Source organism: Muntiacus reevesi, chromosome 8 (assembly GCF_963930625.1).
Source record: "Muntiacus reevesi chromosome 8, mMunRee1.1, whole genome shotgun sequence".
NCBI lineage: Eukaryota > Metazoa > Chordata > Mammalia > Artiodactyla > Cervidae > Muntiacus > Muntiacus reevesi.
In genome coordinates this window covers 46,263,459-46,291,347 of record NC_089256.1, presented here as the reverse complement: position 1 = coordinate 46,291,347, position 27,889 = coordinate 46,263,459, and the positions used below count along the sequence as shown (strand labels likewise).

General features: G+C 36.3%; 1 protein-coding gene across 3 annotated transcripts in view; it reads right to left on the bottom strand.

The window, feature by feature from the left end:
* The window catches only part of SEC22A (SEC22 homolog A, vesicle trafficking protein), a 79,372-nt gene that overhangs the window by 18,244 nt on the left and 33,239 nt on the right, over window positions 1-27,889 (bottom strand). For all 3 annotated transcript variants that reach the window (XM_065943220.1, XM_065943219.1, XM_065943221.1), the window contains exon 5: window positions 8,114-8,229. In XM_065943220.1, coding sequence (XP_065799292.1) covers window positions 8,114-8,229 — 116 coding nt within the window. The remainder of the gene's footprint in view (window positions 1-8,113; window positions 8,230-27,889) is intronic.

Here is a 27,889-nt window from a genome sequence, read left to right as displayed (position 1 = left end):
GTGTTAGGTCCATAACATTTCTGTCCTTTATTGTGCCCATCTTCGCATGAAAATCTTCCCTGGTATCTCTAATTTTCTTGAAGAGATCTCTAGTCTTTCCCATTCTTTTGTTTTCCTCTATTTCTTTGCACTGATCACTAATCTCTCCTTGCTATTCTTCGGAACTCTGCATTCGAATGGGTATATCTTTCGTTTTCTCCTTTGCCTTTAGCTTCTCTTCTTTTTACAGCTATTTGTAAGGCCTCCTCAGACAACCATTTTGCCTTTTTGCATTTCTTTTTCTTGGAGATGGTCTTGATCACTGCCTCCTGTACAATGTCACAAACCTCCATCCACAGTTCTTAAGGCACTGTCTATCAGATCTAAACCCTTGAATCTATTTGTCACTTCCACTGTATAATCATAAGGGATTTGATTTAGGTCATACCTGAATGGTCTAGTGGTTTTCCCTACTTTCTTCAATTTAAATCTGAATTTGGCAATAAGGAGTTCATGATCTGAGCCACAGTCAGCTCCCAGTCTTGTTTTTGCTGACTGTATAGAGCTCCTACATCTTTGGCTGCAAAGAATATAATCAATCTGATTTCTATATTGACCATCTGCTGATGTCCATGGTAGTCTTCTCTTTTGTTGTTGGAAGCAGGTGTTTGCTATGACTAGTGCATTCTCTTGTCAAAACTCTGTTGGCCTTTGCCCTGCTTCATTCTGTACTCCAAGGCCAAATTTGCCTGTTACTCCAGGTATCTCTTGACTTCCTACTTTTGCATTCCAGCCCCCTATAATGAAAAGGACATCTTTTCTGGGTGTTAGTTTCAGAAGGTCTTGTAGGTCTTCATAGAACCATTCAGCTTCTTCAGCATTACTGGTTGGGGCATAGACTTGGATTACTGTGATATTGAATGGTTTGGTAGCTGTTAATTATATTACTTTCTAAAACCTTTCTGTAAGTTTGAATTCTTTCAAAATAAAATGCTGTGTGGTGGGGGAAACAGGGATACAAATGAAAAAAAAAATGCTATTCAGTCACTAACAAGAATCTCTATATACTGCCATGAAATGATTTACATAGTTAGATGAAAAAAGATTCAAATCAATATGAATAATATACTGCCATTTACAAAGGAATAATTTTAAAAGAATATATAAGTAAATATATACATATTAACTTGTGTGGGCTCCCTTGGTAGCTCATTGGTAAAGAATCCACCTGCAATGCAGGAGACCTGGGTTTGATTCCTGGGTTGGGAAGATCCCCTGGAGAAGGGAACAGCCACCCACTCCAGTATTCTGGCCTAGAGAATTCCATGGGCTGTATAGTCCATGGGGTCACAAAGAGTCAGACACAAGTGGGTGACTTTCACTTCATTTCACTAACATATGCACATAGTCTCTCTGGGGAGGAGAAATGGGAAGAGAATTGCCTATTATGAAAATTACAGGCTTTGAAATTTACCATGTACATATTTTACTTGTGTATGCATGACTGTTGATGTCTTAGATATACATGCATTAACTTTTTTTAAAGTCATTATGATAATATCCAAGAAGATGTAGACTTAAAAGAATGTAAAGCCAAGTACATGACACAAACCCTACAATTTAAAGGACAGATGGAGGAAGAAACTTACCAAATAAACTGAACAAGAAGAGAAAGGAAAAAAAATACAATGGGAAAAATTGTTTCATGGAAGTGAAGGGATGAGATTATGTCAAGAATAAAGTAAAACATCAAACTATTAAGTGAAGTGAAGTCGATTAGTCATGTCCGACTCTTTGCGACCCCAGGGACTATGGCCTACCACGCTCCTCCATCCATGGGATTTTCCAGGGAAGAATACTGGAGTGGGGTGCCATTTCCTTCTCCAGAGGATCTTCCCAACCCAGGGATCGAACCTGAGTCTCCCACATTGTAGGCAGACGCTTTACCATTTGAGCCACCAGGGAAGTTTTTAACAGTGATCTATTTATTTGTTTCTAAGTTTTCTAAAATAGACATTATTTTTGAATTTAAACAATGAATTATTTTCAAAAGCAAGCAGTGAACAACATGTGTGATGAGACAGAGAGGACACATAAAACAAGGCCTCTAGCGTGGCTGCAATATCTGGTGACCCAAAGACACTGGTGAACTTAATTGTCACTGAAAGAATTATAAGGGCAGAAAGAGATCATGGTAAACCAAGAGAACAGAGGTAAGGGAACAGGGACACAAGTATAATCTATGCTTTCAAAATATTAGAAGGGAACACACATCAAGAAGTTTTTTAGGGTTTTTTTTGTTTATTTTTTTTTACAGATCAGCAGGCTATAACATGCTTACAAGCTGCGAGAACAGAGCCAGTAGAGAGGAAGCATATGAAAAGCAGATGAATAGCTACAGGTTGGGGAAACATGGGGCAGAGGTTTAGAGAGAGACAAAAGTGGGAATCAGTGGGGGCAGGGTGGACAGGAGATGGGATTAAGGGTGGGCGGGGAAGAAAGGGCTGAAGTAAAGAGTCCAAATTTTTAAAAATCACATTCACCTTCAGAGGATGCTAGGGTACTAATATATTGCTTGGAAAATAACTAGTAAAGGCAAAGAATTTTTTAAAATGAGGATGTCAAGGTAAGCAGAAGCTTCCTATGATAGCCACAAAATGTATTAGAATGATACTATTTAAATGTCTGTAATAATTGAGAAACATTCACTTTTTAAACTTCAGTGAAAAAAAGGACACAAAGTTACATAATGGTATGATATGTGTGTATATATATATGGTAGGTATTAATAAAATAAGAGAAAATTGGGGGATTTTCCTTTTCTTCTTTATACTTTTCCTTCCAACTCTTTATGCACAGAACACGAAAAATGCATTTATTTTTTTGAAGGAAGCAATCAATGTATCTTAACATAGATATAATGCTACTAAAGAAATAAAAACTTCCATTGAGCTTTAATAGGTACGTAATTTGTTTAAAAGATAGTAACAAATCTATGGTAAATAAAGAACTCCAGGAATAAAAGCAAGTTGACTTTTAGTTATAGTATCCATTACAATTTTAGAATCAGAGATGTAGTAATGAAGTGATCCTCAAGCCTATGTAGTCTAAAACTTTCCTCTTGTAGAATAGAAAAATGAAATCCAACAAGGTAAAATAACCCATCCAAGGTCACAAAGTTTGCTATTGGCAAATGTGACCCAGGTATTCTGACTTCCAGATGAGCATTTCTACTTCTGTATTAGAATACTCGTTTTTTTCTAGTGCACCACATGTGAATTACTTCTGGTTGGCATCAGGCTAATTAAGATCATTGTTCTAAGGCTGATCCTTAAAAGGACACAGGAAAAATAAGCCCAATGTGATAAAAGCTTATGCATGAGGTGTCAATTCACAATAACATCTCTAAACTCAGAACAAAGTATGGAAATGAGCGAAAAATAATCTAATTTACACGTTATTGTGAACACCAAATCAAATTTACCAACTTGAAAAAAAGTTGTACTCATCCTAAACCTCCCCCAGTCTGAACTTAGATACCAAAGAAAAACTTCAGTACTTTGGCATTGTAATAAATTGCTCGTTATCACCCTAAGAATCAGTTATTAATCTAGAAGAAACAAACTCGTGCTGAACCTTCAAACGACATTAACTATACAGGAATGTTGATTTCTGTGGGTTCTCAAATTTAAATTGCCTCAGGCACCAAGTTACATACTAGAAGATAAACGTGACAATCATTTTTAATACTTAAGGAGAGTATTTAGAATTCACAGCCTTAAAAAATCAAATTTGAAATTAATATCAATATATTGCTCACACTCAGGACACACACTATACATTTTCAGCTAGATCTAAAAATATGACCCCCAAATAAACCCTTTGCTCTTAAATCAAGTATTAAAGAAATGCTGAGGCCATTTCATCTAGGTACTATCTTTCTATCTCCTCTGTTACTACCATGGTCTGAGTTAACACCAACACAGGTAAGTTCAGAACAGATAAAGGTTTAAGACTCATGTTTGGGATTTTGCACTCAAATTTGCACAGTGGACTTCCTCAAAAAAATCTACTTTATTGATCAAAAATTATCTACAGCAACTGTAGAGATTATCCCAAACACAAAGTACAGTGATGAACAGAGAGAAGATTAAGAAGTACATCTTAAGTTTAGTGGCTTTAATGAAAATAAAAAGAAGCTTTTAGCCAATATAAGTCATATACAATGATAAAAGAGATGCTGAGGGAAGATTAAAAGAGAGAGAACTCAGGTCCCTAATGTTGTATATAGTTTCTTTCAGGTTAATTCAAGCTATAAAGGATGTACTGTTGAAATTAATCTAGTTTGCACGACTAATCTCATCCTGGTAAGAGCTCTAAATTTATCACAGTGCTCTCTGCAATCTGACACTTTTCTCCACTTGTTAGCCTATTGTCCATTCCATCTTTCAGAAAGTCAACACTACATGGAATCCAGCACTACATAGCACTCCTTCATTAGTTTCATAATAAGACAAGGAAACATATCTCCAAGCTCCAGTCACTTACCAGAACACTCTCTCTATACAGACGTAAAAACCCCAATAACTGGAACAATGGGAATCTCTACTTTTGGTCCAGTGAATTTCCAAAAGCAGTAATTCTCATTTAGGTGAGAGGATCGAAATTTGCTGGAAAATACCTTAAAACTACTGATGAGTGACAAAGTACCTGTAGATTACATTCCCCCAACTTTGTACTCTTTTGTTTCCTCACTCCTCTCTTAAAGCATCGCTATTTCAGGAACCTCAACTGTTGATGAGTGTATTTGGGTTATGGTAGAACAAAGACTTAAAACAATGCTAAGAGAGTAACACAACCAGGTGTCCCTAGCCTCCAGATAGCTAAAAACCCCACATGGAACATTTTACAGTTCCCTGGGTCAAATGAGAAAGCAGTGTTGTTCGGGTGAATTTAGTCTAGGATGACAGCGAAAAAGAATTCCATATCAACTATCAGAAAGACACATCTTCAAAGATATAAGCATCAAAACTATAAAAGACCACTATAACTTTTTCCCCATTCATAATTCACCCCATGCTGCTTTCATACCCCACCACCACAGTTTTAAGGAACTGTTTAAAACAAAAAACCCCTGAAGCTCCTAGGGAAATTGTAGACTTTAAGAGGCAATAAGAAGCTTCAAAAATGTAGGGAAAATGCTCAGCTTCCTCTTACCCTCCATGAAAATATATACCTTTACTCTGCCTGAAATTTCTGTTTCTTAAAAATCTACCTATTAATTTGGATTAAGAAAAGTGTTTTCCTGCTTACATAATAGGTGCTAATAAATATTAATTTTTAGCATTTAAAATCTGAATGTCATATATTTATATGGTTCAAAAAGTAAAAATCAAGAAGATATCCATTATGAAGATTCCCAATCCTACTCTGCTTCCTATCTATCCAGTTCCTACTACATTTAATAGTTTCTTATCTTTCCAGACTTTCCTTGTGCAAATTAATGCAAACTATAGCTATTTCCCAGGACATCTTGATGAGGGGAGCTGGGGGCCAAGCTGAGAGAGACTGGTGGGTGCAATGTCAGAGAACCTGCTCTGTCTCTCAGTGGCTTTCTCAAAATGGCCATAGTTCTCAGACAGCAAAAATTTGTACATCTGACTATTAAACACAAATCAGACTTCTGAACCCTGGCTCCATTCTGGCTAGGGCTCTGGTGTCCCTACCTGGCCTGTGTGAGGGGGAACGCTCTGCCACTCTGTTAGAAAAGAAAGCCCCATCCGCCATTTCTTAAGAGCTGGCCAAGTGTAACAAGCTGTACTTTAACTAAGTAGAGCCACACCTAATGAAATATCAAAGTACGGAGAATGTGCCTCCAGGCTTTGCTTTAATCTGGTGGTGGTGGGGAGGTATGTGTACATGTGAACAGACTGCCATCTTTAGAGCGGTTTCAGGTTTGCAGAAAATTTAAGCAGATGGTACAGGGAGCTCCCATTTATCCACTCTTTCCCCTACTCAGTTTCCTCTATCATTAACATCACGCACTAACATTGCAACTGATGAACCAACAGTGACAGGCTATTATTAACTGAAGTCCGTGGTTTACATTAGGGCCCACTCTTCATGCTGTACATTCTACTGGCTTTGACAACTATATAATGACTTAGGGCTTCCCTGGTGGCTCAGACAAGTAAAGAATCTGCTTGCAATGTAGGAGACCCAGGTTCGATCCCAGGGTTGGGAAGATTCCCTGGAGAAGAGAATGGCTACCCACTCCAGTATTCTTGCCTGGAGAATTCCATGAACAGAGCAGCCTGGTGGACTACAGTCCTTGGAGTTGCAAATGAGTCAGACATGACTGAGCAACTAACACTATATATGTACTAAAATGACATAACCACTATTATAGTAAGAACAGTTTCACTGCCCTAAAAACCTCATGCTCCCTTTCTCCATCCCTCCAAATCTTTTCACTTACTGTCTTTAGAGTTTTGCCTTTTTCAAAAGGTCACATAATTGAAATCATTTAGTATATAGTTTTTCTTCAAACTGGCTTCTTTCATTAAGCAATATGAACTTAAGGTTTAGCCATGTCTTTTTGTAGCTCACTTCTATTACTGAATAATATTCCACTGTATGGTTTGCTGAAATCTGCTTATCCATTCACCATTCACTTTTTTTTTTTTTAACATAATGGATTTATTTGGATGTATTCTGCCATTTTTTTTTCCTTTTTTTTGGTTACGCTGCACACCATGTGGAAACCTTAATTCCCCTACCAGGGATTGAACCAATGTCCCCTTCCATGCATTGGAAGCATGGAGTCTTAACCACTGGACTACTAGAGAAATCCCCTTCATATTTTAAGAAATGAAACTGGGGAACCATAAAGTAAGGTGAGCAATTCAAGGTCACAGAACTCATCAGTAGCTCAGCTGGAGTTAACCCTCTCTCTTCCACAAACAAAAATCAGCTCCCACACGTCTATGCTGCTGTTCTTTCCACTATATCAAGTTGTTTTTTTTTTTTTTTAGGCAAGAGAAGATCTTATTTATTAGCTTTTTCCAGTCAGCAGTCTCCAAATTGCCTTTGTTTCTTTTTGGCAGGTTGTTAAAGTGGTTTGAAATTGATGCCCTACTGGAATAAAGCTAAACAGCTAAGCAACCAGGGCAGGAATGCCCTGATAGAGCAGCCAGCTGCCCTGTGCCTGAAAGGGAACAGGGGCTTTACCTGCAGGCCCGGGATGTTCAGGAGATGAACTGGGAGGCCATAAGAACACCCTCAACCCCCCTGGAGGGACAGCTCAGCTGCCTGAAAGCTGTGATGTCCTCTGCTCTCAGCTTCCTATGGCTGAGGACTTTCAGAGGGTACTAAAGATGCCACTCTCTTGTGTATTCTGCAAACTAACAGCAATTTTAAAACAGAATATAAAGTGTCTTGATTGGGTTCTTACAAATGATATTTTTAGCATAATACTAGCCAAAGAAAAAAGAACTAATTTATAATGTGTAAATGTCAAAAACTCTTCAGAGAAAATGAGCAAAAACAGGGAAAGGAAAAGGGGAGATGTGTGTAAATTCAAGAAAGGAAGTTTCAAAAGTTTACAAAAAGAGTAAGAGAAAAAGTAGGTTCTGATAGCTATAGTCTCTGGAAATAATAGGTATGAAACCCAAAAGAAGGACAAAAACCTGCCTTTGAGTGCTCTCCTCTTTCTTCTACTTCTGTCTACTCAGGTCCTTCCAGGTCCTGTTCAACCCCGCCCCCAGAGCCTCCTTCTCCTATCCTGACTCCTCTTTCAAACTCTCTGTACTTGACATTTATTTGTGGACTTCTGCCTCCCAATTCAATTCCAGGGCCTGAGACTGCAAGGCCCTTGTCACACATATCTTGGTTTTCCCAGAATACCTCTAAACAGTGCCTCCTGCAAAGCAGATAATAAATAAATATGTATTAGTTAAGTCGAAGAAGCCAACTAGAAAGTAGTGTTTATAAGGGGAGAGGAAACTAGAGTAGTATAAAGGATACAAAATCTGAGCACAGTAAGTTGTATTAATAACCAAATCAATCTAAATCAATTGTGTAACAAGTAGTATGAAAGGCACAGTCACCTGAAATTGCAAATATAGCACAGTACCTGCAGGAGACTTTCTATGGCATGAAAGCCTCGAATTAAATTCAGAGCAGCACATAAAAGACTAAGGATAAATGCCACAATCCCTGAAAGAGTTGCTGGTTCCAGTCTCTGGTGAGCTGAAAAATAAAAGAAATGATCAGAAATGAACATCAATACCTCACATCAATGCCTATACTTATATAAAATGAAATTCACTGCTCAATTTAAATGGATCAAATATTGGTGAATCTTCATAAAATTATTTAATAAGATACCTTACAAATTAAATATTTTTTAAAATGCAAAATGTCTGATATAACAGCTTCATTCCCTTGAACTCAAGTTAACTTTTTTTCTACATTTTTAACAAAGACACCTAATTTGCATGTGGGGTACATAGTGCTAAGGAGTTTTCACATTTGCCAGTAAACCATATAGGAAAAAATCTTATTGCCTAAATATGTCTACCATTTACAAGTAGCTGCAAATATGTATATTTTTTTAGCTGCAAATATCTGCTAAGGTGACTTTGCTCAAAAATTCACTGCATAATTCCTATTTTTCCTGAAAATGCTTAGAAAACATTTTAAAGGACAAACACAGCTTGCTTTTAAGCAAGCTCTTCCTTATTTGGGTTCCAGGGCTATAAATACCACAGGATATATGTGAAAGCTCATCTGTAACCACTGATCTGAACTCTACAATAGAATGGACTCTTACAGTTATGAGGTTCTGGTCTCTGAAGACCACTTGAAGGTAAAACAACAGTTGATGAAGTGACCAGTTTATTTTACAAACACATGCCCTATCCATCGGGGCTTCACAGTGTAACACATTTAGATATACAATAGCTTCCCTTCATCATCCTGCAGTTAACAAAATTAACTACAGAGTCTAAATGAAAACACAAAATTAAATACATAATCATCTAGACCTCAAAAGGGAGAGAGAGGGAAAAAGAGGACAACAGAACTATATTTAGATCATTTTATTTTAAATCACTGAAGTGTAAAAGCCCTAACAATGAAGCTAATGAGGTAGAACATTAATATAAAGGCTTAAATCTTTGCAAGTTATATTCAGCCATTACAGCAGAAAAGTGTCTCTAAATAATTCATAAAAACACAAAAACCCACATGTCACGAAAAAAGTTATTCCTAAAAAAAAAAAAAAAAAGTTATTCCTCAAATTCAGTAGGAATCCAAATATAGGATACATTTTCTTAAATTTCTTCTGTGCCAAAGCTAACTGCTTGTTCTCCCAGTTAATTTCCTTGAGATTAATATGAAAGCAAAAACTAAATGTCTTTGTAAAGTATTAGTACCAAACTTTCTATCACTAGAGAAAAAATCGCACAACTTAAGAATCTATCCAATGGTCCACCAGTTAGTCCTATTCTGCATCCCTCCCTCCATCCTTCCCCACTCCCTCTAGGTAGTAAGGGGGAACTGACCTCCAAGTGAAACAGAAATCCTTAGCAAGGACCTCAAGCACAAAGCCACCTGATAACTAAACAGATTACAGAAATAACACTTCTAAAGTATACAAGTTTATCTTACCAAAAAAACCAAATGGTAATCTATACTGTAATTAAGAACCATAGCCTTTTGTGGTCAAGAAAGGAATGGTCACTCTTGAACGAAAAAATATTACCATTTTAATGCGTTGATCAATACCTATTTAAGAAATAAATAATAATATTTACCAAGTTTCTAACACTTGCCTCTTAGGCCCTTGGAGCACTCTCTTTATAATGATAGTATACAACTTAAAAATTATTTCAAATGACTAGAAACATTTTTAAAGGCATGAAAGCCTCCTTTAACAAGCACAAGGCACAAATTATGCTGAAGGACAGGCTGGAAAGGCGCCAAATCACCACAAGAAAGAAAATCTCAAGTGGAGATTCCCCCACTCCCACCCCATCCCCTTCCTAAGACCTGTGGGAACGCTTACTAAGAAAAACTCCATCTGCACAGAATGTGAGGCTGACACTTTCTAAGGACACTTTCTCATTTTAACAAACTGAATGAGATATTTAATCACATTTCAATGAATTATATTACATATTTTTTATTTTATAAAACAGATTTTAGATGAATTATCCACAAATGCTTATTTCACACTTCAATTTGGCACCATAATAGGTACTATTAGGTATAAAGCAGGTTTGGAACAGTAAGAAATGAAGAAATGAGAGGTAATGTAGAAAATAATAGTTTGTTTAATTCAAAATAACACTACCAGGTCACTTTTTATTTGTTTAGCTATTATTGTCTTCTACTATGATTTTTTTTTAGATTAGTCTCCTTGAGCCCAATAATTACATTTTCACGTCAAAATTAAAATTTTAATGTGCCAACGATTAATGGAAAGTTTAAAAAAATTCCTAAAGAAATAAGAGCAAATCCCTTGGAACAAAAGGGCTATTGCTTATAGTGAACTAATACATTTATTCAGCATACATTTTTGGGCGTGATTCTGTGTAAGATGCCATGCGTTACAGGATTTAAAAAAATGAATTACCCAATCTGCCTGCAAGGCACTTCTAGTCTTCTACAGCGAAATGGACAGATAAGCTCATGGAAGTAACAAGCATTCCAAATTAAAAGAGTTAGGGAATTCTGAAGAGGAAAGATAACTAGGGGAAAAATGGTGACATCAGAGTGGTAAGGGAACCAAGGTAGGTCTTTAAAGATGGTTAAAACTTAGACACGTACAAATGGGAAGAACTGTACTCCATGCATAGAAAAGAATATGAGGAGCCTGGAGATGAAAATGGGAGAAGCAAATTATAACAGCATCAACAAAAACCACTGCCACAACTAATTCTAATCCTTCTAATAGTGGCTGCTCTCAACACACCAAGCACCAAGTGCTTCATATATACAATCTCATTCTATCCTTCCAAGAATTCAATGCAGTATACACTACAGTTGTTGAAGTTTTCTCTGACAGGAAACTATGGTTTCGGGAGATTGAGAAATTTGCCCAAACTGAGTAAAGGAACTGGGATTTAAATTTAGGGGGGTCTTCCCAGGTGGCACGGTGGCTAAGAATCAGCCTGCCAATGCAGGAGATGCAAGAGACCTGGGTTTGATCCCTGGGTTGGGAAGATGGCAACCCACTCCAATATTCTTGCCTGGAAAATTCCATGGATAGAGAAGCCTGGCAGGCTACAGTCCATGGGACTGCAAAGAGTCAGACACGACTGAGTGACTGGGCACACACACAGCCTGACTCTAGAATTCATGCTCTTCACCACTTTGTTATTGGGCACTGCCACTGGCTTTGTTTTGGTCAAAAAGATGTTTGTTAAAAGTAGGAAGAAATTAGGTCAGAAAGGGAGGCTGAAACAAATTAACAGTCTGAAATATGAGGCTAAAAATTATGAACAAACTCAACAACAGGGAAACATGGAAGAGCAACACTGATGATTAAAGTTGTTCTTAAAGACTATTAACCTGTAAATGGGTTGTAGAGATTAAAAGAAGAGAGAGATAAATAATATTTTCTTAGTACCTTCTCACTAGGGATACACAGTCCCATTTATCCTTCAAAACAGTGTACTTCATGAGGTAGGAACGACTAACTTCTTTGTGTTTGAATTTTCTCACCTACAAATTGAGGTTAAATAATTTGCTCTAAGATGGCTAGTAAGTTCCATCTTCACAATCAGCAGCTGGGTCTGAAAATCCCATGCTTTTTCTACTACTCTGCATTAGAAATTCATGAGTAAGTCATTATAAGATATTGACTGAATTGAGGGCCTGAATTAGGATAGAGAAGTAGAAATGGAGAAGAAGAAAGAGGTGAGAGAGATTATAGAGTCTAAAATTATTAGACTTGGCAACTAACTAGATGTGGGAAACAAAAAGGAAAAAAATCAAGGAAAATGCCAAGGTTTGGAGTGCAGGTATTAGAAAGATAAGGGTACTATTAACAGACCCAGTGGAAGAAACTCAGGTTTGATTGAGAATGGAGACATTTTAAACATATCAAACTTGAAGTGATGGTGAGATATGTTTAATAAGCAACTGAAGAACGCAAGAACGGTGAGCTGGAAAAACAGATGAGGTCTGCATCTGATGGGAAGGGTCTGGATGAGATTACACTGAAGGAAGTGAGCCAACAGCAAATCCTTGGTAAACACTACCTTTACAGAAAGGAAGAGGAGGCAAGGAAGGCAGATGTAGAACAGACAGAAGAGGAGGGAGCAACAGAAGCTTAGGAAGGGGAGACCATCAGGAAGATGTGGCTTACAATGCCTGTAAACAGGCCAAAGACAATCTGAACTGAAAGAGAAAAAAGATTAGATTTACCGACTAAGATACTTCAGAAAGTATTCAATGGTTTCAGAAGAGTGACTGAAGGCAAAATTCAGACTGCAAGAAGTTAAATAACTAGTAAAGGTAAAAGACAGAAGCAGTAAGTGAACACTGCTGGAGTTACAGGAGAGGAAAACAGGACGACAGCCTGACAGATACAATAGGATTGAAAAATAATTATTTTTCCCCAGTAATGGGGTGGAGGTAGGAGACTTTAACACATTTATAGGTGGAACAACAAATTCAGTGAAAAAGAAATAGAAGAATCAAGAGAAAGGAAAAATAATTGGTGAAACAGAGTACCAGAAGAGTAATAGTGAGTATTCAAAAAGATGGTACCATTCTAACCTCAAACCTCATCATAATACCAGTGTCTATGCTGAGTCAAAGACAAAGTTCAAAAGGTGCAGTCATTCAATGATGTCCAAAACACCTGGAGACACAGGTTTTAAAATGCAGAGAAATTTCAAGTCAGTTCTATCTAAATGAGCAAACTTATTACTAAATTAAGACTGAGACTAATTGTAAGGTACAAAAACACACTATTTTTTTCACTATAAGACCCTTGCTTATCATTACCACTTGTCAAAAACCTGCATGTCCTTCAGGTTCCGAGGTCTAAAAGTGTTACTTCCTTTTTATTTTAGAGCATGTATCACATCCTACCTTGTATTTTACTTATTGACTTTTACTTGCTTTTACCATCTTGAAACCAGACATGTGCTTATTGTCTTCATAAAATGCCCTAAAATATTTAAACATAATACTTTGGAGGGAAAAAAGCAATAAATATTTGTTAGATTATGGGTGGGTGGGTGGGTGTGTGTGTATGTGTGTGTGTGTAAGAGAAAGAGATTGGGAAATCCACTTGTATTGTGGGACAACAGCCAAAAACAGCCACATTTGTAGGCAACTAATAAATTGTTTAGAAAATTACACAGATTGACAAAATGCTGATTAACCACCAAGTATTTATGCTAAAAACAGAGGTATTAAAGGAACTGAGAAACGTGTATTAAATTTAGGGTTTCATAAATTTGTTTTGAAGGACATAAAATTTAAAAGAATAACAACATTAAATGTTGGTGAGGATAGAGGGCAATCAAAACTCTCATACATTGCTTGTGGGAATGTAAAATGGCACAATTACTTCAAAAAACTGGCAGTTTCATAAAGAGTTAAACACACACCTAACCTGTGACCTATCAACTTGACTCCTAATACTTACTTGAGAGACATGAAATCAATGTATGGCAAAAACCACTACAATATTGTAAAGTAATTAGCCTCCAACTAATAAAAATAAATGGAAAAAAAAAGAAAAGAAAACACACAGCAACAAAAGACGAATGTTTATAACAGGTTTATCTACAATAACCAAAAACTGGAAACAAGCCAACATCCAATGTCTACCCACCCTGGATAAACAAATTGTGGCATGCCCACACAGTGACTACTACTCAGCAATAAAGAGGAACAAACTACAGAGATGCAACATACACATATGACATTGAACAAAAGAGGCTGAACACAAGAATTACATTACATGGTCTTATTTATATAAAGCTCTAGAACAAATAAAACTAATTTAAAGAGAAAAAAATCTCAGTAGTGGTTGTCTGGAGTGGGACAGAGATTGACTAGGAAAGGACACAAACTTTCCAGGGAGATGGAAATGGTCCACACTGTGATAGGGGTGTGTACTATCATGGTTTTACTCTGTATTGTTGATGCTTTGACATCTTGGGACCTTGCAGACATCAGAGGACCGCCTCTCCCAGGACTATTTAAATCCTAGAGATGGCAAACAACTCACCCACTAGCATGTCTTTCATAAGCAAACCCCACATCTGGAGCCCACACACCTAACTACAGGGTTCTCATACTCAAGGTCACTATTCCCCTGCCTGAAGCACCCCAGGGGCAGGTATCACTACAAGTATTCAAACTAGCCAATCTTAAATGTACTTTCTCTGCCTCTCCAGTTCCTTCCTGGGGAAATCACAGCAAAGACTCAATTTCCTAATCTGTTGGCCATGCCGTGCCATACGTGAATAAGAGTAAAATCTATATTTTGAAACAGAGTGTGGTTTATACAACTGTATCCATTTGTTGAACCATACAGCAAATATCTGTGCATTTCGGTATGTGAAAATTTCCCTTAAAAAAGAAAACTGTGGCAAACTATTGGGTATAATACAGGCTCAACAATGTATTATACAACATGGGAAATATAGCCAATATTTTATAATAACTGTAAATGAAAAACAGCCTTTACAAATTGTATAAAAACTTGATTTAAAAAGAAAAAGAGAAAGAACTATAGAAATTATCAAGTGGATAAGTGGGGAGTGAGGAGAGGTATACATTAAACAAGAATGTCAAAATGTTGATATAGTTATAATAGTTGTATGATGGATACAAGTGTTAATTGTAATATTCTATTTACTTGATATATGTTTAAATTTTTCTATAATAAAATGTTTAAAAAAGAAAACAAGTAAAAGTGGGATATAGTATTTAACAAATTGACCCCAGCAGAACATCTGTAGAAAAGAGATATCAAAAGTAAGCGAGAAAAAGGCCTGCAAAATAATGCTTATCAAATAACTATTAATCAGATTCTAAAATAAATTCATTTAGGAAAGAAAACTGCAAAACAAGAAAGTATATTTAAACTGGGAGACTATGCAGAAAATACTATGCAGGCCTGGTCTGAATTTAAAACAAATTTAAAGTTAATATTATGATAATCTCCAATTGCCAATTACTTTAAATTTTTCTCTTTCTTATGTTTTTTCTCTCCCTTTGTTAAAACAATAACAAATTCTAGATTCTCCCCATTTTCCAAGTATCTCCTATTTGGTGATCCAAGATACCATTGCAGTCTACGCATCAGAGTGGAGACTTATGGAAGTCAAGTAATACAAGGAGTTTCTAATAAAGTCTTCCTCCTAGTAGGTCAAGTTGAACCCCTACCCCAAATTAAGGTAATTCTCCTGAATCCTGAGTGTATATTTTAATGAACATATATTCTTAGCAAGTGCCAGACCTATGGAATTAAAACTATTGGAGGAAAGACCAATGCAAGTCTTGTAGCTCCCTCAATCCAAATATCATCAAAAAATTAATCCCTAGGCTAACTGCAGAGATTGGTGTGACCACCCAAGGCTTGCTTAAAAAGATGCATGGGTGATGATTCCTATCATACTCCATTTTAACTTTCTAATTTGTCTCCAAAATAGGTGCACCATAGAGGATGACAACAGATTACTGTAAGTTCCAACTGCACATGCTTTTCTAGATGCAGTCTCCATATGGAACAAACCAATTAACTCCCTGGCACACAGGTACTAACTTTTGCACACTTCTTTTCTCTATACTGAAGGCAATGGCACCCCACTCCAGTACTCTTGCCTGGAAAATCCCATGGACGGAGAAGTCTGGTAGGCTGCAGTCCATGAGGTCGCTAAGAGTCAGACACGACTGAGTGACTTCACTTTCACTTCACTTTCTCTATACTAAAACAGAAGATCAGAAGCATTTTGCTTTTACTTACTACTGATATCAGTAAATTTATCATATTGCCACTAGGTTTTACCAACTGTGTGCCACTGATTTGTCTATAGCAGGGGTTAGCAAACCATGACCCACAGACCAAATCCAGCCTAGCACCTATTTTTGTAAATAAAGTTTTACTGCAAGACAGTTTCAGCTATTATTTTACTGCATATGGCTGTTTTCATACTATAACAGCAGAGTTGAGTAGTTATGAGAGAGATCACATGGCCTGTAAAATCTAAAAAATTGACTACCTGGCCTTTTACAGAAAAAGTTTGCTAAATCTTGGTTTACAAGCACTTAACATCTTAACACCTCATAGAACATTATATTAATCTACTTCATTGAGGACCTCACGCTGACAGGGCCTGAAGAACAGACAGTATATGCCTTGGGTTAGATACCTTGAGATGACATATATGCCAGAGGGTAAAAAATAATCACAAGATTATAAAAGTCTACCACCTCAGTCAAGTTTCTGGGGGTTAAAGGTCTAGAGAACACTGAAAGTAAAGATCAAGTTGCACCTTTCCACCCATACCACTAAGAAAACATATGTTGCTTAATATGCCTTTCTAGATTTGTGTACAATGCTACAACATGTTTACTAAATGACAGTGGTTGAGGAGGGTCCAAACCAACAGAAGGATCCAGACTTCAATACAGGACATTTTGTTACTCAGCACTTATGACCCAGGGATCCAATGTTGCTAAAAATATCTGTGGGACTTCCCTGGTGGCACAGAGGAAAAGAATCCTCCTGCCAACACAGGGAACACGGGCTTGATCTCTGGTCCAGGAAGATTTCATATGCTGTGGAGTAACTACGTCCACGGGCCACAACTATGGAAGACTACATGCTTTTGGGCTCTTAAGCCACAACTAACAAGAGCCCCTGTGTCACAACTACTAAAGCCCACAGGCCCTAGAGCCCCCACGCCATACTGCTGAGCCCATGTGCTGCAGCTACTGAAGAGTGTGTGCCTAGAGCCTGTGCTCTGCAACAACTTCAAGAAGCCACAGCAATGAGAAGCCCATACACCACAACTAGAGAGTAGCCCCCACGTTCCACAACTAGAGAAAGCTCGTGTGCAGCAATGAAGACCCAGTGCAGCCAAAAATTAATTAACTAATTATGTAAAATCTGTGGAGAAGAGGGATGATGTTTTGAGCCTGCAGTAAACCTGGAAAGAAAAATCATAAAAGAGGCTCCAGGTTTTCTGAAGCAATGACACAGCCCTTAGGCAAAAACTGTTTTCATTTTCAGAACTAGTTTTAGGCTTGCTTATTAGCCACTGCAGAACCTTGTGTCCCTACCATAAAGTATCAGATATATATTAATAATCTCTCTTTTTTTTTTTCATTTTGTCAAATAGGGCAGTTAAGGCATGAGAAATTGTATTTTCAATTACTGTCTTATCTCAATCAGAAGTTACCTTGTCAGCTTATCCATTGGAAAGAAAGACTACAAAACCCAAAAGAACCACAAAAACTGACAAAAGAAACAAGGAGGTATAATAAGGCAACAAAGAACAGAAAATAGATCAAAAGTAATCAATACAAAGAGGCAGAAAGAGAGACAAGTGATCAAAACCCAAAGGAACAAAAACAAATGGCCAAGATGATAGGTTTAAACCCAAACATATCAATAACCACACTAAACATAAATGATCTGAATATATAAGTAAAAAGGCAGATATTGTCAAATTGGATTTTTTCCCCCAAAGACCTAACTACATGATACCTAAAAAAAACAACTCTTTAAATATAAAAATACAATAGTCTCCCAAGGCAATATAAATAAAAGCAAAAATAAACAAATGGAACCTAATCAAACTTACAAGCTTTTGTACAACAAAGGAAACAATAAACAAAACAAACAGACGGCCTATGGAGGGAGAAAATGTTTTCCAACAAAGGCTTAAACTCCAAAATACACAAACAGTTCACATACTCAATAACAAGAACAAGGAAAAAGCCCAATCAAAAAATGATCAGGAAAAAAAAATGATCAGAAGACTGTCTCCAAAGAAGACATACAGATGGTCAACAGGCATGTGAAAAATGCTCAAAATCACTAATTATTAGAGAAATGCAAATCAAAACTATAACAAGGTACCACCTTATACCAGTCAGAACAGCCATCATTAAAAAGTCTATAAATATCAAATGCTGCAAAGGGTATGAAGAAAAGGGGACCCTCCTACACCTTGGTGGGAATGTAAGTTGGTACAGTCACTATGGAGAACAGTATAGAAGTTCTTCAGAAAGCTAAAAATAGAGTTGGCATATGATCCAGCAATCCCACTTTGGGGCATATATTCAGACAAAACTATAATTCAAAAATGTTCATTGCAGCACTATTTACTAGACATGGAAGCAACCTAAATGTCCACTGACAAATGAATGGATAAAGATGTGGTACATATATACAATGGCACACAACAGCATGGACTCTGAGATTATCATACCAAGTAAGTCAGAAAGAGAAAGACAAATACCATATGATATCATTTATATGTGGAGTCTAAAATATGACACAAACATGTCTATAAAACAGAAACAAACCCACAGAGAACAGACTTGCAGTGGCCAAGGTGCAAGCAGGGAGGGGAGGGATGGCCTTGGAGTTTGGGATTAGCAGATGCAAACTATTGTATATAGAATGGAAAACAAGATCCTACTGTATAGCAAATGGAACTATAGTCAATATCCTGCGATAAACCATAATGGAGACTTTTGGACTCTGTGGGAGAAGGCGAGGGTGGGATGTTTCGAGAGATCAGCATGTATATTATCTACAGTGAAACAGATCACCAGCCCAGGTGGGATGCATGAGACAAGTGCTCGGGCCTGGTGCACTGGGAAGTCCCAGAGGAACCGGGTGGAGAGGGAGGTGGGAGGGGAGATCGGGATGGGGAATACATGTAACTCCATGGCTGATTCATGTCAATGTATAACAAAACCACTGCAATGTTGTAAAGTAATTAGCCTCCAACTAATAAAAATAAATGGAAAAAAAAAAACCATAATGGAAAAGAACATGAAAGAGAATGCATAATATAGATAGATACGTATAACTCAATTACTTTGCTATAAAATAGAAATTAACACAACACTGCAAATCAACTATATTTAATTTAAAAATATGTAAGTAAACGTATATATTTTAAAGTATATAAATGTATTTAAATTAATTTATTTAAATATTTTTAAAAATAGATTTACCTATTTAAAAATGTTAAAAACAAATGTTAAAAGAAAAAAGATGGTAAAATATATACTAATTTAAAAAAAGAAGATTATCATTGCTATATTAATAAAGTAGCCTGCAGAGCTAAGAATATTACTGGATATAAAGAAAGTAATTTCAAAGGACAAAGTAGTACATATACCAAGAGAACAATCCTAAATATTTAACAAGATTTAAAATATCCAAAATAAAAACAATAGACCTAAAAGGAAAAAAACATAAATTTGCAAATATAGTGAGAGATTTCAATACCGCTTTCTCAATACTTAACAGAAACAGACAGAAAATCAGAAAGGTATAAAAGATTTGAACGCCATCAACTAGCTTGATCTAAATTATATTGATCACCAATATTGATATATGATCATCTAGCCAGTAACAGTAGAATACATATTCTTTTCAAATGAACACAGAAAAATGACTAAGATATACTATACTTGGAGAAAACAAAACAAGCTCAATCAATGTGAAAGGATTAAAATTATACAAAATTTGCTATCTGGCTACAGTGAAATTAAATTTGAAATCAATAACATAAAGGTATCTGAAAAATCTCTATATATTTGAAACATGTAACATATTTCTAACAAATCCATGGATCATGAAAGAAATCAAAAGGGAAATTAAAAAGCATCCTGAACAGAATGAAAGCGAAAATGCAATAGATTATAATTTAAATTTACGAAATGTAGCTAAAGCAATATTTAGCGGGAAATACACAGTACTAAATGTCTGTATTAAAAAAGAAAGTTCTGAAGTCAACTACCTCAACTTCTACCTTAATAACTTACAAAAAGAAAACTCAAATCAACTCTAAGGAAGAAAAAGATAGGAAGTAATAAGCATCAAAACATAAATCATGAAACAGAAAACAAAACAATAAAAAGTCAAATTAAGCAAAAGCTAGCTTTTTAAGAAAATCGATAAAAATTATAAACTCTATGGGGAATGGATACATGTATATGTATGGCTGAGTGCCTTTGCTATCCACCATGTTAATCAGCTATACCCCAATACAAAATATATTTTTTAAAAAAACAAAGAAAAATTATAAACTCTAAGAAGACTGATGTCAAACTTTATGCCCCAAAATTCAATAAGTTAGGTGAAATGGACAGAATTCTTAAACAAACTACTAAAACTTACTCAGGAAGATAAATAACCACAGTCACTAAAGAAACCGATCTGGATAAAAATCTTACCACAAAGAAAACCAGAAGCTCGAAAGGCTCCACCCACCAAATGCTTAAAGAAATAAAACTTCTACAGAAACATTTCTCAGACTTTGAAAAAGAGAGAATACCTTTCCATTTATTATATGAGGCCAGTTTTTCATGTTAGCAAAACCAAACACCGCCCCCCCACAAAAAAAATCACAAAAGAGGAATACTACAAACCAATTCCCTGATGATACAGGTACAATATCTTAAGAAAATTTTAGCAAATTGGATCTGACTATATAAACAGGATAATACAGGATGACTCAGTGGGGTTTATCATAGAACCACCAGATTGATTTAACATTTGAAAAGCTACAATCATCTCAATAAATGCAGACAAAAAATGCAGACAAAGCATTTGACAGAATACAACTTCAGTTCCTGATAAAAACCACTCATCAAGCTGGGAATATAAGGGAATTTTCTCAACCTGGTAAAAAGGTATCAAATATAATAAACCCTAAGTTAATATCGTATTATAAGTATTTAACTGTTTGGACTGAGCTTTTCCTGGTAAGATCAAAATCAGGAACAAAGCAAGAATATCCATTCCTGCTCCTTTATTCTTTCAGGATATCCTTGCTAACCACAGCATTCTACATTTGCAGTTATCCTCTTTTTTAGAAGATATCATTAAGTTGCCTTCTGGCCTCCACAGTTTCTGTGAGAGGGACAGAGAGAGAGAGTGTGTGTATGTGTGTGTCTAATGGTTTGCATTCACATAGTCTAGTCTCCTCAAGGAATCTGGTTATTTTTGACTGCTTGCCAATCTATTTTCAAAATTGTATTGTAGATATCTAAAGCTTGTGAGGCTATTTCTTCTAGGAAATTTGTTTGTTTCTGCCAGGATCTTTGAAGCAAAGCACGGTGTAATCGGCTCAATTCAGTTTTAGAGACCAATATAGTTCAAAACTAAGCTTCAGTCCTGATAAAGCCTATCTACTTCATACATAAAGCCTATCTACTTCATACTCCTTCCTGTCTATCCTTTTCTTAGCGTGCAGACATGCAAAATTCTAACCCAGAGCTGAAAAGTTGCTCATGAGGTTCACCACCTTGGTGGGTTCTGTTCTCTAATCCCTGTCTCCCAGGTCTTGAGAGGTTATCAGTAGTTCCCTCCAGAACTGGAAAAAGCCTCCCCACCAAAAAAGTAGTTCCAAACATTGGGTTCATTTTCCTAAGCCTCCATTTCCCCCTGTAACCTAGTAATTCTTAGTAATATTCTTAGGTCTCCAAAGACTTCAGGAACATTATAATTTAAATTAAATTCTATATTAGACCTATTATTCTATGTAATATATACATTCCATTTAGCTTGTCTACATGTATTTCATGGGACTACTGGTCTGAATATCTTCCCTGGGGGCTCAGATGGTAAAGAATCAACCTGCAATGCAGGAGACCCAGGTTCAATCCCTGGGTCAGGAAGATCCCCTGGAGAAGGAAATGGCAACCCACTCCAGTATTCTTGCCTGCAAAATTCCATGGATAGAGGAGCCTGGCAGGCTATGGTTCATGGGGTCACAAAGAGTCAGACATGACCCTATTCTTTAGAAGTCTTTAAAGTAAACCCCTTCATTTATTACTGATTTTAATAATTGAAATATAATCCAAATATAATAAAATTCACCCTTTTAAAGTGTACAATTCAGAAATTTTAATACATTCATAGAGTTTTACCATCATTATCAATGAATTCCACAACACTTTTATCACCTTAAAAAGAAACCTCATAACAATTAGTAGTTATTATGCCTATTTCCCTCCAGCTCCTATCAACTGCAAATATACTTTCTATCTCTGTAGATCTGCCTACTCTGGACATATTGAATAAATGAATTATAAATATGTGACCTTTTGTACCTGGCTTCTTTCACATAGCATGTTTTAAAGTTCATATGGTACCATGTAATATCAATACTTCATTCTTTTTTTATTACTTAGTACTATTCTATTGCGTGAATACACCATACTTTATTCATTCATGAGCTGATGGACATTTGGGTTATTTCTACTTTTTAACTGGTATGCATATTCATGTACAAATTTTTGTTTAGACATAATTTTCAATTTCTGGGGTATGTACCAAGAACTAGAATGATATGATACGATATGATCCATATGATATGGGTCATATGATAACTCTGTTTACTCTTCCAAGAACTTTCAAACTATTTTCCAAAGCAGCTGCACCATTTTACAATCCTATTAACAACATAAGAATGTTCCAAATTCTTCACATCCTTGCCAACACTTGTTATTGTCTATCTTGTTATAGTCATCCTAGTGGGTGTGAAGTGGTATCTTAACACCTTGCTTTGCTTTTTACTAATGACTAACAATGTAACGGTGAAAGAGGAGAGTTAAAAAGCTGGCTTGAAACTCAACATTCAAAAAACTAAGATCATGGCATCTGGCCCCATCAATTCATGGCAAATAGATGAAGAAACAATGGCAATTTCTTGAACAAACAATTTATTTTGGGGGGCTCCAAAATCACTGCAGATGGTGACTGCAGCCATGAAATTAAAAGATGCTTGCTCCTTGGAAGAAAAGTTATGACCAACCTAGATAGCATATTAAAAAGCAGAGACATTACTTTGTCGACAAAGGTCCATCTAGTCAAAGCTATTGCTTTTCCTGTAGTCATGTATGGATGTGAGAGTTGGACCATAAAGAAAGCTGAGCGCTGAAGAATTGATGCTTTTAAACTGTGGTGTTGAAGAAGACTCTTTAGAGTCCCTTGGACTGCAAGATCAAACCAGTCAATCTTAAAGGAAATCAGTCCTGAATATTCATTGGAAGGACTGATGCTGAAGTTCCAACACTTTGATCACCTGATACAAAGAATTGACTCACTGGAAAAGATCCTGATGCTGGGAAAGATTGAAAGCAGGAGGAAAAGGGGATGACAGAGGAGATGGTTGGATGGCATCACCAACTCAACAGAGTTTCAGCAAGTTCCGGGAGTTGGTGATGGACAGGGAAACCTGGAGTGCTGCAGTCCATGGGGTCACTAAGAGTTAGACATGACTGAGTGACTAAACGATGTTCAGCATTTTTTCATGTGCTAATTAGCCAGCTGCACATTTTCTTTGTAGAAATGTAAGTTTTCTCCTAAGAATCTCACAGTTTTAGCTGTTAAATTTAGATCTTTGATTCATTCTGAGTCAGTTTCAACACATTTTGTAAGGTAGAGGTCTAACTTCATTTTTTTGCAAGTTGGTATCCACTTGTCCCAGAATTATTTGCTGAAAAGACTATTCCTTCACCACTGCCTTGGCATTTTTCTTAAAAATGAATTGACTATAAGGATTTCTTTCTGTACTCTCAATTCTAGTCTGTTGATCTGGATGTCTATCTTTACACCAGAACTACAGTCCTGACTATCCAGCCTGGTAGTAAGCTAGAAGTGTGAGTCCCCCAACTTTATTCTTTTTCAAGATTATTTTGACTATTCTTAGTTCCCTGCATTTCCATACAAATTTTAGGATCAGTTTGCCAATTTCTGCACACACACACAAAAGCTGGAATTTTCAAAGACTTCACTGAAGCTGTGTATCAGTTTAGGAGTATGGCTATGAAAACAATACTGTCTTCGAATCTGTGAACAAAGGACTACTTTACTTTCCGTTAATTTAGGTCTTCTTTAATTTCTTCCTATGTTTGGTACTTCTCAGCACATGGGATTTTCTTTCTTTCTAATTGCAAACAGTATAATATATACATGTCTGTCTTGTTTTGGCCAGTAGTTGCTAGGATCTTCTTAATTTCCGTTTCAGATTATTCACTGCTATTATTTAGAACACAAATAAATGACTTTTCTATTTTGGTCTTGTACCCTACAACCTTGCTTGATGCATTAGTTTAACAGTTTTTTGGTGAATTCTTTAGGATTTTCTCTGTTGAGAAATGCACATGTATTTAAAACTGTTATACCCTAGTATATTGATTCCTTTTATCATTATAAAGTGTCCTTTGTTTCTAGTATTAGTTTCTGTTTAAACTCCATTTGTCTGGTATCAAAATAGCCACTCCAGCTCTCTTTTGGTTGTCGTTTGCAATATATATCTTTTTTCTTTCTTTTACTTTCAATCTATCTGTATCTTTGAATTTTGGTTTTTTAATCCACTTTTAAAATCTTTTGACTGGAATGTCCCATCCATTCACATTTTAAAAAATCCATTCACATATGATGTGATTATTGAGACAGAAGATTTACACCTGCCATTTTTACTCATTTTGATATCCCTCATACTTTTTGCTCTATTCCTTACTTACTGCTATACTTACAGTAAGTGAATACTGCAGTGTTTTTCTTCAATGATTTTTCACTTTGAGTTATTTGCTTAGTGTCTGCTCTAGAATTTACCATATACATCTTAACTTATCAGAAACAGCTTCAGATTTATACTAACTTAATTCAAATGAGCTACAGAAAACATTACTCCTATATGGCTTTATTCCCTTTCTCCTGTTTTTGTGGCATTGCTCTGTGTGTATGTGTATGTCTTTTAAAGAAATTAAGAGGAAAAAGGGCTGCAATTATATTTTTGCAGGTTTTTGTTAATATGAATTCTTATCATTTCTGGCTTTCTTCATTTATTCCTGTGGAATCAAATTACTACCTGGGGTATCAAATTACCATCTGGGGTCATTTCTCTAACCCAATGGAACTTTGCCACCATCTACCTCCTTTGCACTATAGAAACAGAAAATACATTATATTTCTATATGTCATAGGTAGCAAAATATACACAGTTTTATTTTTTATTAATTTTTATTGGAGTACAGTTGCTTTTCAAATTGAGGTGCTGGAGAAGACTCTTGAGAGCCCCTTGGACAGCAAGGAGATCAAACCAATCAATCCTAAAGGAAATTAACCCTGAATAATCACTGGAAAGACTGACACTGAAGCTGAAGCTCCAGTATTTTGGCCACCTCATGCGAACAGCGAACTCATTGGAAAAGACCCTGATGCTGGGAAAGATGGAAGGTAAAAGGAGAATAGGGTGGCAGACAATAAGATGATTGGGCAGCATCACAGATTTGAAGGATATGAACCTGGGCAAACTCTAGGAGATAGTGAGGGACAGGGAGGCCTGGGGAGCTGCAGTCCATGGGGTCGCAAAGAGTCTGACACAGCTTAGCGACTAAACAACAACAAATAGGTGCTTTACAATGTTGTATTATTTTCTTGCTGTACAGCAAAGTTAATCAGCCATACATATACATATATCCACACTTTTATAGATTTCCTTCCCATTTAACTCACCACAGAGCACTGAGGAGAATTCCCTGTGCTCATTATCTATTTTATACATAGTGGTGGTTGAGAGGCTAAGTCGTGTCCAACCCTGGCAACCCCATGGACTGTATGTAGCTTGCCAGGCTCCTCTGTCCACAGGATTATCCCGGCAAGAATACTAGAGTGGGCTGCCATTTCCTACTCCAGATTTTATACCTAGCAGTGTACATATGTCAGTCCCAATCACCCAGTTCTTCCCTCTCTCTCTTTCTCCCACCCCTTGGTGGCCATACATTTGTTCTCTATGTCAGTGTCTTTATTTCTGTTTTGCAAATAGGTTCATCGCTACCATTTTTCTAAATCCACATATAAAGTGTTAGTTGCTGCTCCTCTGTCCATGGAGTTCCTTCTCCAGGAGATCTTCCCAATGCAGAGATCGAACCCAGGTCTCCTGCACTGCAGGCAGATTCTTTATCATCTGAACCACCAGAAAAGCCGCAATATTATACATCTTTTTCTGACATACTTCACCTGTTATGATAATCTTTAGGCCCATCCACATCTCTGCAAATGGCATTATTTCATTCCTTTTTATGGCCAAGTAAACACACAAGTATTCTACTGTGTATATGTACAGTAGAAAGAATAAAGAAGCTATTCTTTATCCATTTCTCTGTCAATGGACATTTGCATTGCCCACTGTGCTGCAATCAACACTGGAGTACATGCATCCTTTAGAAATATAGTTTTCTCCAGATATATGCCTAGCAATGGGATTGCTGGGTCATATGATAGCTCTATTTTTACTCTTTTAAGAAACCTTCATACTATTCTCCATAGTGGCTGTACCACTTTACACTCCCATCAACAGTGTAGGAGGGTTCCCATTTTCAGCATATATTGTTTGTAGAATTTTTGATGAAGACCATGCTGACTGGTGTGAGGTGATACCTCATTGTAGTTTTGATTTGCATTTCTCTAATAATAATGTTGAGCATCTTTCTATGTATCTGTTGGCCATCTACATGTCTTCTTTGAAGAAATGTCTATTTAGGTCTTTCACACTTTTTTTGATTGGGTTGTTAATTTTCTTTCTATATTGATCTGCATGAGGTGTTTGTATATTTTAGAAATTAATCCCTGCTGTTGCTTCATTGGCAAATATTTTCTCCCATGTGATGGTTGTCTTTTTGTTTTATGGTTTCCTTTGCTGTGCAAAGCTTTTAAATTTAATTAGGTTCCATTTGTTTATTTTTGTCTTTTTTTCCATCACTCTAGGCAGTAGATCAAAAAATATCTTGCTGTGATTTATGTCAGAGAATGTTCTGTCTACATTTTCCTCTAAGAGTTTTATGGTATCCAGCATTTAGGTCTTTAATCCATTTTGAGTTGTGTGTGTGTGTGTGTGTGTGTCTGTGTGTGTGTGTGTGTGTGTGTGTGATATTAGGGAATGTTCTAATTTCATTCTTTTATATGCAGTTGTTCAGTTTTACTAGTACCATTTATTGAAGAGACTGTTTTTTCTCCATTGTATATTCTTGCCTCCTTTTTCATACATTAGATGGCCAAAGGGGCATGGGTTTACCTCTGGCCTTTCTATCCTGTTACACTGATCTATATTTCTGTTTTTGTGCCTGTACCATATTGTTTTGATTACTGCAAATTTGTAGTATAGTCAGAAGTCAGGGAGCCTGATTCCTCCAGCTCCATTCTTCTTTCTCAAGATGCTTTTGCTATTCAGTCTTATTTGTTTCCATACAAATTATAAAATTTTTTCTTTTAATTCTTTGAAAAATGCTCTTGAATAGGGATTGCATTAAATCTATAAATCGCTTTTGGGTAGTATAACATTTTGACAATATTGATTCTTCCAATCCAAGAACACAGTGCATCTTTCCATTTATTTTTGTTATCTTGGATTTCTTTCATCAGTATCTTAGTTTTCTGAGTACAGGTCTTTTACTTTCTTAGATCAGTTTATTCCTAGGTATTTTATTCTTTTTGATGCAATGGTAAATGGAATTATTGCCTTAATCTCTCTTTCTGATCTTTCATTGTTAGTGTATAGGAAAGCAAGATATTTCTGTTTATTAATTCTGTATCCTGCAACTTTACCAAATGCATTGATGAGCTCTAGTAGTTTTCTGGTAGCATCTTCAGGATTTTCCATGTTTGGAAAACTCAGCA